The 19,631-nt window shown below is 44.9% G+C and overlaps 1 protein-coding gene across 3 annotated transcripts in view; it reads left to right on the forward strand.

The window, feature by feature from the left end:
* LOC146860512 (aminopeptidase N-like) overlaps positions 1-19,631 on the forward strand; it is an 832,137-nt gene that overhangs the window by 356,374 nt on the left and 456,132 nt on the right. For all 3 annotated transcript variants that reach the window (XM_085644423.1, XM_085644424.1, XM_085644425.1), the window contains 3 exons: positions 2,142-2,207; positions 4,052-4,227; positions 8,506-8,582. In XM_085644423.1, the coding sequence (XP_085500549.1) occupies positions 2,142-2,207; positions 4,052-4,227; positions 8,506-8,582 (319 nt within the window). The remainder of the gene's footprint in view (positions 1-2,141; positions 2,208-4,051; positions 4,228-8,505; positions 8,583-19,631) is intronic.

Raw genomic sequence — 19,631 nt, forward strand, 5'->3', positions numbered from 1 at the left:
TTTCCTCTTTCTATGCATGCTGCATGCTGCAGATGAAAAGTCATGCAGGGTGACTTTATGTGGCCTTCTAAATATGGGCAGGCACACTGCGCTGCCGGTGCGTCAAAAAAAGTGATGTACCAATGGTGCAATGGCTTTGTAAATGAGGCTGTTAGGTGCATATTTAAAATAAACTGGTGGAGTGCTGTGTAGCTCCAAAATTGCGAATGCTTCGCTCCGTCAGTCTAAAAATGCAGGAATGTGGTGCACCCGTGCGTTCCCCTAGCGTTGGTGCTAAATCTAACGCCAATGCAGGCACCCTTGAACCCTAGTGCAAGGGTGTCTGCATTGCAGGGAATGATTGTTAATGTGCAGGAAAGTCTCCCTTCCTACACATGAACAATCCAAAATGGAGATTTGTAACTTCTATGTGTGCTGCATTGTGCAGCACACATAGAAGTTGCAACTCATCATTTTTAAATGATTGTTTATGTGCAGGAAGGGAAACCTTCCTAAACATAAACAATCACTAATGGCAATTTGCTGTTTCTATGTGTGCTGCCTAATGCAGCACACATAGATACAGCAAAAACGAGGAGAAATCAATTATTTCTCCTCGTTTCACCAGGTTAAGACCAGGTTCTCTCTGGTCTTATTTTTGGCAACTGCCCCATCTTTACACCACCCTTGTAAATAGGGGGCAGCATCTAAAGCAATTGGTTTTGCTGTGGAACTCCCGCTGCAACACCCATTGCCTGCCCCTTTCATGCTAAGTGCTGCGTAAAAATGGGCCATATTTACAAGGCGGCATTAAGCCACATATTCAGCCTCATGCATCAAGCCAAAATCCAGTCGGTAAAATACCGATTCGCTAATAGCTCCCGGTATTGAGTTAAAAATACCCAATCCCAATGCATCAACCCAAAAGCAAAAATCGCTATTTAAGGAATCCTTAAATAGCGATTCCTTAAATAGCGATAGCATTTAAGGAATCCCAAATTGAGATTCCTTAATTTAAGGAATCTCAATTTGGGATTCCTTAAATGCAATGCATGAAAGTTAAAAAATTAGCGAATTCGCTAATAGGGGGATCAAATTACCATGAAGATGAACTGCATGGTAATTTGCTAAAAGTTTGAAAAATGCACTTTTGTGCATTTTTCTAAGTTTCATGTTGCGCACACACATGCCCTTAGAGCATGTGTGTGTGCAACATATGTGCACATATCAATTTCAGGGGTGCAATAGGGTGTCATTTTGACACCCTTGCACCCTTGAAATTGCATGAGCAATTTGCGAGAACCTACTGGTACTCGCTATTTGCTCATGCAATCTCCAGTTCATTCCTATGGGCCTGGAGGCCCATAGGAATGATTGGGATGGCATTCCTTAATTGCTACTCGCAATTTGCTAGTAGCAATTAAGGAAAGTTAAGGAATCGCTATTTGAATAGCGATTCCTACATGCATAGCCTTTTGCTATTCCTTATTAGCGATTCCTTATTTTTCGCTAATAAGGAATCGCAAATGGCATTGTTGATGCATGTGCCCCTAAGTAGCTTAACGCCGCCTTGTAAATAAGGCGAAGGGCTTATCACCACCATACCGCCATAAAAAGTTACATCTGGTAGCGATAAACCCTTGTAAAATGCCCATAAGTCTTTCACCAAAATAGCAAGAAATAGAGATCCATGATTTATGGTACAGTATGAAGAGCAGTTATTCTATTGCAATGCAGCACTAGAGGAAATGACTTCCATTGGCCTCCTTATACTTGTCATTCCAGTATTTGTCAGACCCAATAGGCCTTTGAGTGTTTTTTAGTTTACAATACCATATAATTATTGATCAGGATTAATTCTGGTGCATTATTTACCATGATCATTATTTCTGGTGTGGCTCAGTGTTTCACCCTCAATTAATTTTTTCAGAACTTGCCAAAATGTTCCACTCATAAACGTTAGGAGCTGCATAAGAATAATTCATAGAAGGCATGTTTGGAAATTGTGAATTTTTAAATGTAAAATTGTTTCTCCATTTACTATGTCAAGGGGGATTGGATAGTGAGGTCTGAGAATTATTGCATCTCCATAATCATGTTTCCCATTACTCTCTGAGTAACTCATTTGATTTGAAGTAACAAAGATGCTTATCTTTTTTCAGTCCTATCTTCTTGCAAATCAGTATGGCAACACTGTCTACAGAGACCTCTTGGGCCATTGGCAAAAGGTAACGATACACCAATATTTTCTAGTGGCAATGGTTTAAAAGGTATGAATTATATTATTAGTACTTGGAGAACATATTGAAGCCAAATTAGGACTCACTTCCTATGGATTTTGTTCAATGTTTTTGCAATTGTACTGTAATACTTCCATATGTTTATGCACAGTGCTATGCGTTCGGTTGCTATGTGTGGGTTTCTACTTAGAAGAGGATGTAATGGTGTCCTGCTCGATGTCCTACTAGTCTTGCCTCACTTGTTCAAAGCTAGAAAACCTAAGCAAGTCAGTTATGTTATGTTATGTTAACAGGACTTGTATAGCGCTCAGCGAAGAGGCGTCCCGGCGCTGACAGCAGCCAAACATAGAGGCTAAGAACTGGGCATGTTGGCGCAAAAAATAGTGCACATAGGGAAGAGAGGACAGCTAAGCCGAGGGGAAGAGGTGGGTTTTAATGGCTTTTTTGAAGGACAGCAAGCTATCAAAACTATGGATCTGGAAGGGCAGGGAGTTCCATAGTTTGGCTGTCAAACATCGGAAAGACCGCCCCCCAGCACGGAGACGGTTCACTTGGGGGACCACAACCAAAAGTTGCCCCAGAGAACGCAGCTGGCGTCTCAGAACTTAAGGTACCAACAGGTTGGCCAGAAGCTCAGGAGATGCAAGCTTCAAGATTTTAAAGGACAGACAGAGGGCCTTGAATTCAATCCGCTTGGCCATGGGCAACCAGTGGAGCCACCGGATAGCACCGGTAGAGGAGCAGCTACGCGGGACTCCCAACAGGGCTCTGGCGGCAGCATTTTGGACACGCTGTAAGCGCATAACCTCAGCTTGATTAGCCCCTAGGAGGAGCGGGCTTGCATAATCCAATCTAGATAGGATGGACGATTGAACAATCAGCTGACGGGTAGGTGGATCAAAAAACCCCAGCAAGGGCCTAAGTCCCCGAAGAAGGCCGAAGCAAGTGCCAGCCACCTTCTTAGTGTGATCCTGAAAACTGAGAGTAGAATCCATCCATACCCCCAGGTTCTTAACCACCGTCTTAGGGGTGGGAGCACTACCAAGAGAGGTAGGCCACCATTGCTCACCCCATAGACTCCTGTCTTTCCCTACCAGTAGCACCTCCGTTTTATTAGCGTTCAACTGGAGGCAGTTGGGGGTCATACACTCCACTTATAATCAGAATTACTGTTACTGATCATCGAGGCAATAAAAACATTGGAAGTCCGCGATAGCAGCAAAAGAAAGGTTTAAACAGTTTGGTTAAAGGACCTGGGGCTCACATTCAGTATCTGAGTAATTCGAGAGGTAACACTCAGTTGCAGAAATACTGTGGCGTGGCCATGAATTCCGGACTCAGAACTTAGCATGTAGAACTTTGTGGTGATAGCAGGTTTTTTTATGTCCAGTGACTTCACTTTTCCATGTCAATGAAACAATAAAACTACTTCACATAAGTAAGTAGTTTTCAACCAGATCCTCAATTTGTGCTTGTAGTAAATGTAAGTTAATTGTCAGTCCATCATTTTTGCTCTTTAGTCTAAATGGCACCTACGTTTTCTCGTAAATGATCACCGTATGTGTGCACTGGATAGGACAGAAAGATTGATGCATTTCTTAAACCCTGAGACATAAGTCACCCTCTGCAACAACTATGAGTTCATGTGCCCCAGGAAATCCAAAATCATTGAAATATAAATGTATTAAATTAGAAAAATCATGCTTCTCTAAAGATTCCGTTGGTAACTTCTAGTTCAAGTCCTAATGGAAACTCCTCTAAACAATAGTACATGCTTATATGTTGTGTTAGAAGCCTCTTTTATCTCTCACGTTTCTTCAATTTTTGCCCAGGCTGTGGATAATCAGACTTCAGTACAGTTACCCAAGAGCATCGAAGAAATCATGGACACATGGGTTCTCCAAATGGGCTATCCTGTTGTAACTGTAAATACTACAACTGGTCAGGTCACCCAGGAGCACTTTCTTCTGGACCCAGAGTCAAACGTAACTCGTCAATCAGAATTCAAGTATGTAATTTGCAATGTCTACTTAGTTACTTATGTTACTCAAGGGGGCTATGCCTTACAGTTATGCTGATGTATAGTATTAGTATTGTTGCACCGGAACCTTTCTGCAGGAAACCCCATATTTTTGCCTTCATTTGCTGAACATTTCTTCATTGGTTTTATGACTTTGGTTGTTTTATTTCTTCTAATCTATGGTAAAGTGCTTGTGCTCTTTCTCCTCAACATAGTATGATTGGCTTCCACCCAATTGCTACATTTAAATTACTTCTAGATTCCTAGTAAATGGTACTGCATGTACCCAGGGCCTGTAAATTAAGTGCTACAAGTGGGCTATAGCCCAGCAAAGTAGCCCTGTAATATATGTCTCAGTCCTCCCACTGCAACCTGTAGTGCAGTTTTTAAACTGCCAGGTTGGCCTGGCAAAACAAACCTTATTGCCAGGTCTAAACCAGGTCACCCCAAGGTAGGCCAGAAAAGCTCACAGGACACGGTGCATGGTATTTAAAAAGTTTGACATGTGTGTTTAACTTTTACATATCCAGACAGTAGAGAACCTTCTAATGTCATTTCTTACTGTAATACGGCTATCTCTCCCATGAACTAACACTGGGTTACCTTATTACACTTAAGGGGATAGATTGAGAAATGCTTCATTCACAGATTTGTAATGTGATTTGAATTGCAATTTAAAATCCTCCTTCGTGGTAAAGTCAGATTTTAAGTAACTATTCTGAAAATGGCACTTTTAAACGTTGGCTTTTTTTGCCTAAACCAAGTGCTTTTTTCTGCCAGTGTTCAGGGTCACATGTCTGTGAATTGCTCTCCTGTGGTGTGTTGTGTATTCCTCCTTGTTGGAAATGCACCTTTTTGCAGGGTTATCCCCAAACGTTTTGCTTCTACCTCCTGTATTTTCCTGACCTGCTTTTGTTGGTTTTAGGACTCTGGGCACTTTACCACTGCTATCCAGTGCTAAAGTGCATATGCTGTCTTCGTAAATTGTATTACGGATTGGTGTTTCCAGGATTGGCATATTTGATTAACTGGTAAGCCCTTAGTAAAGTGCACTGTGTGCGCCCAGGCCTGTAAATCAAATGCTGCTAGTGGGCTTGCAACACTGGTTGTGCCACCCACACAGGTAACTCGGACCTGCCACTGCAGAGTCTGTGTGCAGTATAGTACTGCCATGTGACGTGGCAAGTGCACCCACTTGCCAGGCCTAACCCTCCTTTTTCTTGCATGTGACTCACCCCTAATGTAGGCCCACTGTCCCCATGAGGGCAGGGTGCACTCTATGTGAAAGGTGGGACATGCCCTGATGTGTGTGGCATGTCCTGATAGTGAAATACTGCCGATTTCGTTTTTTACTATTGAAAGGCTATCTGGCCCATAGGAAAGCGTGGGAGTTCATTTATAACATCTTATAAATATAACTTCTCATTGGGACCAGATAGGGATATAAAGTTTGGCATGCCTGAACTCAGAACCTAAAGATGCATCTTTTAGTAAAGGTGATTTTTACATTCTGTGTTTAAAAAATCCACTTAGAAAGTATGTATTTTCTTGCTTAGCCACCCTGTGTGCCTCTGCTAGGATGTGTATTGACTGTCTGGCTTTGGAGTGACAGGGCTGGGAATGTGCAGTGGCTCCAGAGAGTCTGGATGCATCAGGGCAGGGCTGAATAGACCTGGGCTCCATTTAGAGTAGTGGGAGGAGATTTCCTTGCACCTGAATCTGTCTAGTCTGCTGTAGACAATGCTGTCTCTGCCTCCTGCTGGGAAGCTGGGTCAGAGAGGACCAAACTGGTTTGGACTAAGCACAGACACTCTCAGCCTGAGAGGACAAAGACATTTGGAGTATAAATATTGGGGCCCAGACCCCAGAAGTTTAAAACTCTTTTGGACCAAGAAGACTGCCAAGAAGAAGAGCTGGAGCTTGCATTGTGGTTCGAGGGCACCGCTCGTAAGTTACACAACGCACAGTCCTCATCCCACACCACAGCCTTGGCCTACTGACGCCAGCGCCATCAACTCCAGTTCGCCAGCCGACGACAGCGCTTCAGCAACGACGACGCCGCTGCCTGCACCATGACCTGCCCGAACCTAGATGAGCTCCGCATCACTGTGCACCGCAGCCCTGGCCTCAGCGGTGCCACTGGACGACTGTAATCGAGCTGCTGCCTGCACTGTTACCTGAGGGCATCACACGCTGCACCTCGCACCGCAGCCTCGACGCCTGATGATGCCGGCGCTCCTGACTTCAACCACAAGGAGTTCGATCTGCAACGCGTGTGACTTCAAGGGTCCGACGACTCCTGCACCGATCTCTTGAACCGACATCTGTGGCCGCCAGCCCTTCAGATCTCATCGAAAGGTCGCCGACCACCTACATTTCTAAAGGTGCTCTTTTGCGGGTTTTTCTGACACCATAGCTGGTCTGCGATGCTGCAGTCAGCCAGAACTCTTTGGATTTGTTGTTCACGAATCACGATGCCGTGATAGCCCGAGACAGAGCTATTAACTTCAAGGAACTGTATTTCAAGTCTATTTTGATTACTGAAGATTTCTGGGAACTGTATGGTGGAATTTTATTATTTTTGGTCGTCTTTTAGATATATAAACATATTGGATATTTTTCTGAACTGGTGTGGTGTCCTTTTGTAGTGTCTTCACAGTTTCATTGTTTACTATGTGCTGATGCTTTACATACTGCCTCTAAGATAAGCCTGACTGCTCGTGCCAAGCTACCAACGAGGTGAGCAGGGGTTATTTTATGAGTGTAATTCCCTTATCATGACTAGAAGGAAGGGTCCCTAATTGGACAAAGGTGCAAACCCTTGAGAACTAGAGACCCCCATTTCTAACACTTCTAGGTATTGGGATCAAACAGGTCTGGGTGTAGAGGGAGTGGTCTTCCTGACAGGATGGCTGGGGAGGAGTTGTATCCTGCCATGTTCACATTTCAAAGAACCTACCTGCAGCAGACACAAAGGAACCTGGCATCGGTCCTACCCTTGCCTTTCTCCCCCAAACAGTTTGGGGTCAAACTCAAGGGATAGGGAAGAACTGACCAGGATCAGTTTAGTAGTAGGCCAGAAATTGCCCTCAAATAAGGCTTGGCACTAGGTATAAGTGTGGCACCTTCTGAGCCTCTCATCAGATAACTCCTTGACCTGCGGAAGACTCAGAAGAAGGACTGCCCTGCTGTCCGAAGAAGGAAGACTGGATCTATTTGCCTTGAATCAGAGATCCCCAGAAGTGGCTGCAAGGGTCATTTGACTGAGCTTCTGTTTGAGCTACAGAGACACAACAAGCTTCCAGAAGCAATTGCAGCAACTGCCCAGCATACCTGTGATTCAAACAGGAGTTGCCTGAGCTCTGCTGCTGGCCTGTGATGGAGTGGGTCCTGATCCCCAGGAGGTGCTTTTTAGGTCCTTAACTTTTGGATGGCATCATAATCCTCCTGCCTCAGATCTACAAAATCTGCACTCGTAGTCAATATCCAGATGTTTTGGGGTTCTACGCAACCTTGAGCAGGCTCTCCATATCATCAACAGTCAGGGTGTCTCCCGCTAATGTGAAATTCTGATGTAGCCTGCTCTTTGCGCCAAACAGCATCTGCCCGAATCACCCATCATGGAGAAGCTCCAGCGACGAATATCCGCTGCAACAACGATCTCCTCACGTCCCCGCCAACGCAGAGCTCAAGCTGAAGCTCCTCGCTTGGACATGGGCTCTAAGAAGGTGAACTCTTCACCAGGATGAACCTTATCTCTGTATCTTACCTACACTCTATTGCAGTTGGCTTGAACCTGCGACTTTACCCGGTCCAGTGTGATCAGCTACTTACAAGTGGTGCTTTGTGCTTTTTGGTGCTATTTTCATAGGAATTATTTTAAATTCATAACTCTGGTTCTACTAATTGGATTTTTATTTCTTTAGTGTCATTTTATTTATTAAATGCTACTTTATTTTTCTAAATAAGTGTGGGATTTTCTTTAGTTGTTTTTACTTTATTAATGTTTGAGTGCTGCATAAGGACTTTACACACTGCCCCTAAGTTATAACTGACTGCTTTTTTGCCAATCGACTAGAGGGTAAACATAGGTTTATTTAATGACTTTGTGGTTCACCCTGACAAGGCTGGTGTTTATTATTTGAGTGGGGCTTCTCACCAAAATGGGCGCTAAAAATGTTTTAGATTTCAAAAAATGTTTTTTGTTGTGTCCACTTATTGTGAATAAGCAGTTAAACTACATTGATATATTTTGGCTTTTTATAGCTACACGTGGACTATTCCAATCACTTCAATGAAAAATGGCACTAAACAGCCAGACATCTGGCTTCACGAGACCTCAGGTATTCTTTGTCAATTGTATTTCTAATGATTTAGTGTGCAATAGTCTGTGCTTGCTTTTAATGAAGTTCATACTGCTATCTTTTACCACCAATATATGAACAGATTGAGTAATGTAAGTAACATAATCACTCATTTATATAAATGTAATACAATGAGTGCCAAAACGCACATAGTCATTCATGTCATTCTTTCCAAGTTGGAACATGTGGAAAAAAAACATTTCCTGGCAGTAAATACTTTGATTCACTAATAGCCTTTTTAAACCTTAAAGCCATTTCACAGGGCCAAATCTGCATTTTGTTTAGGCAATGGTTGGCCCTTCTCTTTCTACATCCTCTGTGCTTTTCATTTATTTATCTATGTGTCCAGGAAAGATATTGTAGCCTGGTATGTCACCCAGTTTGTATTTTGCTGAAGGTTTATTCTCAAGTCTTTTTGCATTCAAATGCTGTCACATTTCTTATCTGAACATATGGGTTCTCATTCCTAATTGCCTGGTTACATACTGATTCTGTGTTATACTTTAACTTTAGTAGGAGGATATTTTAAGGGTGTAGGTGGAGTTAGTGTTTGTTCCTTCGGCATTTAGAAAGTTAAAAAAAATTGCTTTTTATGGACAGTCAATAGATGTAGGACAAGGGTGGTAGCTACATGAATTCCATTAATGATGCTTCTAGCATCATTAATGGATTGGCAGCATCATTTATGATAGCTTTGCCAGGGCATATGTAAGCAGGTTACCATAGGGAATCCTGATTGAATGATATGACCCCAATCCCAAAGCAGCATACTCTCTATACCTATGACTTCTTCCAGATGTTGTTGGTATCAAGAAGTCCCTAGATAAGCCTTCCAGATCTTCTAAACAGGTTGTTGAAGGTCTAGCCAAATCTATAATCAGGGATATTTGTTTCAGTTTAGGAGTAAAATGAAAAGCCCCAGGATATATTATTTGTAGTATCCCTTATGTTGACTGTCGATTAAATGTTAAATTTCGCACCCATGATCTCTCAACCTATTTCACGGAATTTCCATGCAGCAAAAAAAGTTTGAGATTTTTGCGGGCATAAAATTGTAACTCCAAACTAGTGACACTTTAACCTGAAAAATCCTTCTCTGTCGCTTTCCTGATCAGATCTTTTTATCCCAAATGAAAGAACTTTTTATATTCAACTATATATTTTTCTGCTTGCACCCCACATAGTAAATGACTCTTCTACTGTAGGGAGGACCAAGTCTCTAGTTGGGTGCACCACAGCTTTTCAATTAATGAGACTTATACCCTCAGATTTGCAGGAGGATTTACAATAGCAACTATTTCAGCCATGCAAGATTAACACTGACCAACCCTTCTATGTATGCATGGCCTATTTAAATGGATGGAACGATGGATGGATACACAGTTTTCAGGATGATGAACAACTTTAAAACAGCTGCAGATTTCCACTGATATACATTTAGGTTAATCAAAGACATAATCATGGCCATGACCCGAAGAGATAAATATTGCTTTAATCTCTTTCTTTTAACATGGCCTCTTAGAACTTCATGATCATTCCTGCATTTGAAATTGTATAACTTTAAAGCCACACCAAATTCTTGTGAGAGTCCAACTGAAACCAGAGTCTCTAGTCTTGATGTTTAGTTCCTGGAAAATGATGTATGATCTAAGATTCATTCTAACCTTCTGCAAACTAAGGATCTTATTATGACTATGACAATGGACCACCGTAGTTGTGGGGCTGTCTGACCACCCTCACACTACGGGCCTGCCCACAGTATTAGAAATGTGGCAGTCAAACCACCAATGAACTGCTTCTACTGCCGCGGGTCAAGGATCCTGCGGCAGTCTGGCAGTGGTTTGAGGCCAAAATATGCTGGCCGTGCCACAGCAGCATAGCAGAGCATATTTTGAGGTGCCTCTCCACCGTCCTTTTCATGGTGGTTGCAAAGGGTGGGGGAGAGGCAAAAACGGGGGCCCTGTTGCCCCTGTGCACGGGTGTGCATGCAGGGGGGCACATGCTGTGCCCCCCTGTAGTTTGCACCCACAGTACCTATGTGGGAAGAAATGAACGACATGGTGCATTCCTTCCCATGCAGGAACGTGGACTGGCGGTCCCTTGGCAGTGCTATTTAAGGCTCACAACAAGCCTTTAAACAGCACCACCGCAAGACAGCCATGCTGCTCATCCACCAGATCACAAAAATAACTAGTAATCTGGTGGATGGGCGGCAGTGAGTTTCAGCAGTCCTGGAGCGGAGTGGTGGCTGAAACCCGTAATCAGGCCCATTATCAACATTTGGTGCAAGAGCAACGTAACATGGTAATTATGGAAATAATGTTTTATTCTAGCGATGCAGGAATAATATAGTCCATAACATGGGTGAGGGAGGTATTTAGCTGCCTAACAAGTTACAATGCCTCTTTGCTATGACCTGAAGTTCAAGAAAATTACTTTTACATAGGTTCCCAACAGATGATCATGACATTTTTATTGCCGAGGGTATGGAATAGTGGATGTATGCTAGAGTTTAATATTATATATGATACTTGCCAGACAGTGAATGCCGAGCACATTTCCCAACTATTCATTCCTTGATGTTGGGAACTCTTCCTGGGCATCTAGAGGTGAAGGGAACATGACAGGGTACATGTTTATTGAACTAACATATCTACTAAAATATTCTTTCATTTTAAGGAAAGGTGTGCATGTGAGGAAGTCTGAACCAGCATAGCTGGGCTCTGCAGAGTGTGTGTGACAGAAACAAGCCCTCTTAATTGGCATTTCAATGAGTAGATGTGAATAGAAAAGTGGGAATACAATCCATAGGAATTCCTTGTTGACCTTTATTTTGAACTTCTACACAAGCTAGGTATGCTACTGAGGTAGATGTCTGAGTTGTATGTGGGCAATAGTTTCTTCTTCAGACCCTATTTTTGTGTTTTACTCTTTTCTAATACCGAAAGGGTACACTTTTTGTGTTTTTTTGGTATGTAGCCTCACCTCGTTTTATTACTTTTTTATTTATTTGTTTTTATTGATAAGTTTAATATAGCACTAGCTAGACCAGAGGGGATCAGAGCGCTTTAAATATAATACGAAGTCATATGAAAGAACTAGATGTTCAAATACAAACAAAGTCATTTGGCAGCCATGGTAGTTACAGTATGCAGACATGAGAAACAGCATGAGCTAAAAAAGTACAAGACATAGTGGACTGCTGAAACAAAAAAATTTACCACTGGACCTGGTCAAATCCAAAAGTATGTGAGGTTAGGGCAGGATCTCAGTTAGGGTGTGAGTTAAAGTATTTGTTGTGCAGAAGGTGTTTAATGTCCTGTTTGGAGCTGGAAAAGGAGGTGTTGCAGCGCAGGTCTCTCGGGAGAGAGTTCCAGATCATGGGGGCATTTCCAGAAAAAGAGCGTATCTGGGTGGATTTCTTTTTCAGTTTGGGAGGTATGAGAAGAAGTGGGTTGGAGCTCCTTAGGGATCTGGCTCTTCTAGTTTTCAAAAGTTTGTTCTCCAAATATTTGGGGTTATGTGTGTGAAGGGCTTTATGAGTGATGCAAGCGGTCTTGTAGAAACATATTCCTTCGATTGGGAGCCAAGTGAGGCTCTTGAGAGCCAGTGTGATGTGCTCAAACCGTTTACAACCTGTAAGTAGCTGGGCTTTCATGTTGAGAACTGAACTTAATGGGCAGAGGCAAGTTTACGGAGCTCCTGTGATGATAGTGTGATCATAATCCAGTTTTGAGAGGACTAGTGATTGCACTAACATTCTTAAAATCTTCAGGGGGAATGAAAGGTTGGACTTTTTTTAGGTGTTTCAGGGTATAGAGTGCTCCTTTGACTGAGTTGTTGATGTCGTCCTTCAAAGACATGTTTTGGTCCAGGGTGGTGCCCAAGGACTTGACAGAGCTGGACAAAGTTAGAGAACAATTTAGGGCATCCAAATTCTTGAGCCAGACTTGGATTGGTAGTGTTAAATGTTAGCGGCAATTTCAGTCGATAACCCTTCAAGTATTGCCCGGCGGTAATCGCCTCTCATACCACTCAATAATTTACCAATGAAAGAGGCAGGCGCCGGAGACTGGAAGGCAGGAAACAAAGTTTTATTCCGTCGGAGCAGAACACATCAGATCAGACAGCAAGGTATCGTCACGAGGTGCTCTAACTGCATCTCTGAGGCCTGGCCTCTTATACACAGGTTTATTGCTTTATTACACATGGTACATTCTTATTGAGACTTTGATGTACGGAAAGACATCCTTGGAACCCCCACTTCAAGCTCGTTCCCACACATATCTACAGTAGAAGTCCCCACCCCATCTACAGTAGGAGATGGCTATCACGCAGCTGGACATTCCGCCAATTCCCGGGGGTGTGTGCAACCGGCCGGGTCTCAGGGGGTAGGGGCTTTGATCCACTGTAATCTCTTTGATGTGGGGTGTTTCCCTTACAGTAGGGGCAATAAACTGCATCCGCAGGGCTAGGTGATGGCCTGGGATCGGTTCGGACAATGGGGCGCAGAGGAAGGGGGTTATCAAAGAGAGGCATGACCGTGTATGGGATGTCGGTCAGGCGTGGGATGTGGTTCCATGGCCATGGCAGGGTCGCGCAGAATGAGAGGGTTTATGGCCCGTGTATGAGAGAGCGGGGGTGGCCGGCGCGCGGGGGATGCTCGCAGCGCCAGGGGAAAGCGCTGGCGATCGAGAATGAGCGGGGAGAGAGTGGGGTGCCTAAAATGGCGGCCGTGCATTCGCTGTGCGTGGCGCTGGGGAGAGGCAAGATGGCGCAGATAATGTTCAGTTTACAAGCTAAATTTCCACAGTCCTCCCTTTTAACATATCTCGCCAGCTTGCCTGGCCGACATTTCACCTTCTTTAACCCTCCAGCTATAATATCGTTAATGTTTTCCATACATTCCTTAGAGATACAGAGTTTTTAGGGCAGGCAGGAGTAATGTGACACATTTTTTACATAGTTACATACAGTTGATAATGTAGGCGAGGAGGTAGTACATACAAAATCATATCAGCTGCGCCGCATGTCAGGCCCAGGGATAGGAGGAAGGGAGCTCGTTGGAGCACAAATAGGATACTGTAAAGCAAAAAAAATGTTTCTGGCAAAACAAGGGATATTTCGTACATTACTTAAGTCCCAGACTTCGTGTGGATCAAAAAGATAGTCAGTATAGTTGTGTGCATGGCTGGTGTTGTATGAATGTCATTATACAAAGTTAGATTTTCTAAACTTCTCAGTGTGCAGTCGGAAGTGACTGATGCAACATCATGAAAACTCGATAGGAAGATAGTTAATATAAAATGGTGGTTGGGAGAGGATTTTTCAACTTTAACATGGGTTCTTCTTTCCAGTGTCCTATTATGAAGAGCCATCACTGGTAAGCTTTTATTGTTGTTTTTCTTTCGTTGGCACTGTTGAGCACCGGCGGTGGAGCTAAGGTCCAGCTCAAATCCAATCTCTCACGTGGCAGGGTGTGACCATTCGCTGTTCTCTGATCACAGTCCTGTTCCTTAACACAGTTCATCATAGGTACTTTGAGACAGGGTACCTGCTTTTTGTTCTTCTGTAGTTAAGTCAAATTCATAATCCATATAAAAGGGGGAGAGGGAGAGAGAAGGGTGTGACGTGCTTCGGGATACCGAGGGAAGAGGGGGTGGAGTGGGATCGGATCAAAATGCGGACCAAGGAGAGCAGAATCTTCCAGCACTGGGCCCATCAATCGGGCCCGATGGGTTGGGACTTCAGGCACGCTGGTCAGTGAGCAGGGGGCCTTGATATAGCCCTTCGTTCTATCACTTATCATCCTGATATTGGTGCCTCGTCTCACGCCCTTTTTGCTTCGATGCTTCCCCCTTGGTCGATGCCATAGATGTTCCATGGTCCGCAGCCAGGCTGTGCGTCACGTCCGACCCCTCTCTTCCGATGGCCGCAGGTTATCTTTGAATGGGTACAAGAAACAAAAATCTTAGAGAGTTGGCAGGGAAGACATTTACATACTTCATCCTCTCTCCCAACCACCGAGTAGTTGCGGACATGCTTTTATCGGTTGCTGTATGATTGGTGTCTATTAACTCTGATGTTAGTGTGTGCGTTACTAATCTATTAATCATTGCTGTGGTGCAAGTTTCTGTGGGTGTCCCTGTCCATCGTATGGCCCTCTAGGTGCCGATTCCTGCGCCCGATACTGGTTGCAGGAAGCCTGACATCTGTCAACCTTCTAGTCTATTAAAAATTCGAACCGGCTTCTCCGGCAGAGACTCGTTCGTCTCAACACAAGTTTTGTTAATACATATTTCCTTCCGAGGACTGCTAAGTTTATGAAAAGAAAGTGCGAGGTGCTACTGTCACGGGTTCACGAGTATCCATTTCGGGGAGGAACATAAGCTAAGCATTATTTTTGCTGGCGACAATAGGTAACCCTTTATCAGTTTAGGCGATGTATTATTAGAGAATAAGGTCATCAGCTGTTTCGTTCGAAATACTCTGAGGCGGCTAGTATAGGGCTGGGGTTATTTTGGGAGAACGGGGTGCTTTAGACATTCTATTTCGGGGTAATTGGGCGGGGGTAATTCTGGGCGGTGGAGATGGTGTTGTTAAAGCTCTGAAAAAACGGAAACCACTGACATATAGTCCCCGTGATGAGGGCCAAATTGGGAGACATCAGTCGTCTTACCTGTCCTTTCTTTTCTCAGCCAATTAAGCTCAATATTTGTAGAAAGGAGAGGTAGTAACGTGGCAAAGTACGGTCGTTTTGTTTCAGTCAATTTGTTCGAACACCACCGTGCTCCAGGCCAATTATACACTTACCGAGGAGGTATGTGTCGTTAATTTATTCAAAAAGAAAGAGGGTAAGAAGGCTTTTTAGTGAGGGAGGGAGTGAGAGAGAGAGAGAGAGAGAGAGAGAGAGAGAGAGAAGAGAGAGAGAGAGAGAGAGAGAGAGAGAGAGAGAGAGAGAGAGAGAGAGAGAGAGAGAGAGAGAGAGAGAGCCGTGTGCATCAAGTAGGCTATTTGGCATATGTACGACACAAAACGAGAGAGAGAGAGAGAGACATGGGTACAAAAATAGGCCACTTGGTGCACACACAACATGGAGTAGCATGGGTCTGTTCTATGTAAGGAAACACAAGCGGGGGAAAGACATAAATTCGGTGATCACGTACACACAAATACCGGATAGGGTGCAACAGCACATGCATCAAGCGCAGAAACTTAAGACGGAGACTCAGGGCTACGCTGAGTATGGCGACCTCTCCTTTCCTGTCCTCTTTCCTAAGCATGCTGCGTATATTCAGTATTTTTGTAGTTTATCTTGGGGGGAGTGTTGGACCTTTTTACTCTCCTCCCTTTTGGTCGATGGACGAGCACTTCAATCATACGGTGACGCTCTCTTCAAGTGACCCAAGCATGAAATGCATACATAGTCATACCGTATAATTGTAGCACACATGCACAGTCATATCATACAGTTTTTCATGTTCCCAATGGTGGTCTGCACTTTACGCACTACCCCACAACGTTTGTCTATGTTTTTCCTGATATTGAACAAGGTGCGGTCCATGTCCACTTCATTCCTCAGTCGGAGCTTCGTCGTGACCTGTAGAGGGGAAAAAGAGGGGAGGGGATGTGCAGTATTCAAAAGTACCTTAGCGCGTGTAGACACAAAAAAGTTCTATTTACCTCGTACTAGGCTAGCCGCAGGAGTGGGTAATACCCCAGACTTCTTATTCTTTTTGTCCGAGACGAAGATGCTCTAAGTTATTCATTTCCTAAATTCGGGTTCCCTTGTCATACATGCATTTCTCAATCGGTCGTGTATTAAGGTGCAAGATACCATACCTTGCGTTCGGCATATATCTTAAGCTATGGTTGACCATTGTTTGACAACTCTTGGAAAAAGGTAGGTGTGATGGGTACAAATTCCGTTAATCAAAAAGATTCAGGCAAATGGGGACTGCATTATCTGTTTTCTATTGCTTGGGAGTAACAATCATTTATTCAAAAGAAGAAATCTTTATCAACCTATGTGATTAGTCATGACACTGATTCCGTAATTCTTTCAAGAGGCCCTTTATTTAAAACAATGTCAGTATACAAATACGGGCCTACAACCGTTCAGGCCGGCCACGGCGTGAGAGGCGTCGAATATCATGAGCAATACTATCTTTAGCTAAAAATAAAAATGGGTAGGTCAGCAATTAGTAAGGTTGTACGTATGCTCGGTCTGTACCCTTCCCGTCCCTCTGCTCATCATGTGTGGGAACATCACATTCATATCCTTTTAACACTAATGCCACGTGACTGGAACGCCACAAGGAGTTGTAGGCCTCTCCTACATCGGCGCCATTTTGGGGGGAGGTCGGGCCAGTGTACAGTCTAAGTCTTTCCATGAATTAGCTGTTGGACCAGAATTCCTTTCGGTAGTTCGAGAACCTTCGTTAGTGTCAGCTTTGCGTCAGCATGGCGTCACCGCGATCTTGTAGCAATGCCGTGGTTCGTTCTTGGGGCGGGGCAGCAGGCGGGTTCTTCCGCCGACGTCTTGAATCAGTCTTTCTCACTGCACCAAGCGGAGGCAAGGTGGCTGCTGTCCGGGGCAAAGAACAATGGCGGCGGTTTGTCCTTACCGGAAGTCCGCGGGAGTCGAGTGTCAATGACTCCCACAAACCCTGCAAAGCTGAGGGGGCGTTTTGTCAAGGGTGGGGCCCACGCCCAAGCAGACAAGCTTTCGAGTCCAGAATCGCCTCAGGGTGGGCTAGGCCTGGATCCGGAGAACCGACCGCCGGAGTCCAAAGGCAGCAGCAGTAGCAGCTCTTCGGTACAGCCACCGGGTGGGTCCAGTAGCAGCGACAGCAGAAGTTCGGATGGTATCGCCACCGGGGTGATTCCAGTAGCAGCAACGACAGCAGTTTGGATGGTATCGCCACCGGGGTGGGTCCCCGATTACTTGGCTGCGGGGGCCCACTCCTCGCGTCGGGCGCTAGTGGTGATCCTGGTGAACCCGTGCTTGGGCGGTTGTCCGGTGGTCGCGTGCAGCGCCAGGGTGCAGCTCAGTTGGCCGGCGAATTAAGACGGTTGGGGTGCCCTCATCTGCTGGTGAGCCTCCACCTGGGGAGGTGGGGGAGGCCTGTCCGCGGCGCTTCCCCCAGCCAGGGCACCCCTCCGTTATTGAAGGAAGAAGAGAATGGGAAGATCCGACGGTTGGGGTGCCCTCGTCTGCTGGCGAGCCTCCACCTGGGGAGGTGGGGGAGGCCTGTCCGCGGCGCTTCCCCCGGCCAGGGCACCCCTCCGTTATTGAAGAAAGAAGAAACGAATGGGAAGATCCGCCCAGCGTGGCAGACTCCATCTTGGCGCTGTCAGAGCTTTGGCGCTTCGTATAGCCTCCGGCCTATTCGCACAATCGTCCGCCACTGATGTCGATGGATTTGGCATGGTTTTTTATAGCCCAGAGCTGACTAAAAGGACCGCCCAAAACAGGCCAATGTTGCAATTTCGAGGAAGGAGAGGCGAGGACGGTGTCACGTGGACGTTAAGGCTTTGAGATGGAGGTTGCAGCAGACTGTCATGTAAATAGTTGTTTAAAAACGTGTTTTAACCTGTTTACCCTGTTGGTGTGTTTGTTATTTCTATAAGTTATTAAAATGTTATAACTATACTACTTCGTTGGAGTGTTTGTACATATTTGCAATCTGGCAACGAGCACAAGGATGTTACTGTGTAATTGGAAAAATAACATAGCCCAATTGAGCGCGATCTAGCCCTAGTTTGGTGACGTCGATGGTGGGTGTCAGCAGGCTTCCGTTTGTGCAGGATTTTGTCATGCTTATTGGGCAGGGTGGGCAGTAGGGCAGACATGTTTAGGTAGCGAGAGTAATGGAGTCGGGCTACCTCGTGGCCGTCTCGTCCGTGAGCTTGGCTCCTTCCCTTGGTTTCATATATCCCACAAAGGGCTATCTTCTAGCGCTACTTTAGTTTTGTAAGGTCAAAAAGGATCCCACCAGTGCCTTTACTATTTTGTCGATTCCTGCTCGTTCATCCTTCGTTAGTCGATTCATTCTGGCGGAATCTTTCTTTCTTATCTCAGGGTCATCCAACGTCATTGCTGACGTTGTGTTCAGTACAAGAGGCTCGGTCGGTGCGGAGGCCGTGAGGACCGAGGCCCCTGTACTGCTTTCGCTCGTGTTTGGGGGTTGTGGGTGTTGCACTACCGATTGGGAGGGTGCGTATGGAGGGGGCATGTAAATGATTGGGGGACCTAATAGTAATTCGTCATTCGTTCGTTGCTTAGAGGACAACTCAGGGTAGAGCATAGAGGGGGTCCTAACAGCGTACTGGCCTGAGGTTTCGGGCTCCTGTCTTAGTTTAGTTTCCCTTCTCTCCTTTATTTCTTCTTCTAACTTTCTAGCGGCAAGGTGAGCTGCCTTTCGTAATTCCTTTTCTGCTTTTACTTCTTCCCTCTTTTTCCGTTGCATTGCTTCTTTGCGCCACATTCCGATACTGTCAAGCATAGTAGGCGTCGTCTTATTGCTACGCAGAGCCATTTCTAGCACTTCTATCTTATGGTCGTCGAAGGATCCCATCAGTGGCCACTGACTCTCGGGGTCCTTCCTTGTATATTTATGCCATAGCTTGCTATAAGCTACAGCGACTAGTCCATATTTAGTGAACATGTCCTTATTAGGGGTGCCTTCCAGTGGAGCCGGATGGTCCACCTCTAATAAGCGGTCCGGGCAGAACCAACTACCAATCAGTGGGGAGAAGATAGGCATGACGGGTTTCAATGGGGACAAAAGTCAGCACTACCTATCTTTTCACTGCTTGCAAAGACTAGACAGAATATCTCTATTCCTCGTTATTTGTAAGCAGAGAATACCTCCAAAGAACCAATATCGAACAACTAGTGTTCGGACAATCAATCAATCAATCAATGGGGAGATAAAAATAGGCACGACGGGTTACAACGGGGACAAAAGTCTGCGTTACCTACCCTTCACTATTTGCAAAGACTAAACAGAATATTTCTATTCT

Source organism: Triturus cristatus, chromosome 3_1 (genome assembly GCF_964204655.1).
Source record: "Triturus cristatus chromosome 3_1, aTriCri1.1, whole genome shotgun sequence".
Classification (NCBI taxonomy): domain Eukaryota; kingdom Metazoa; phylum Chordata; class Amphibia; order Caudata; family Salamandridae; genus Triturus; species Triturus cristatus.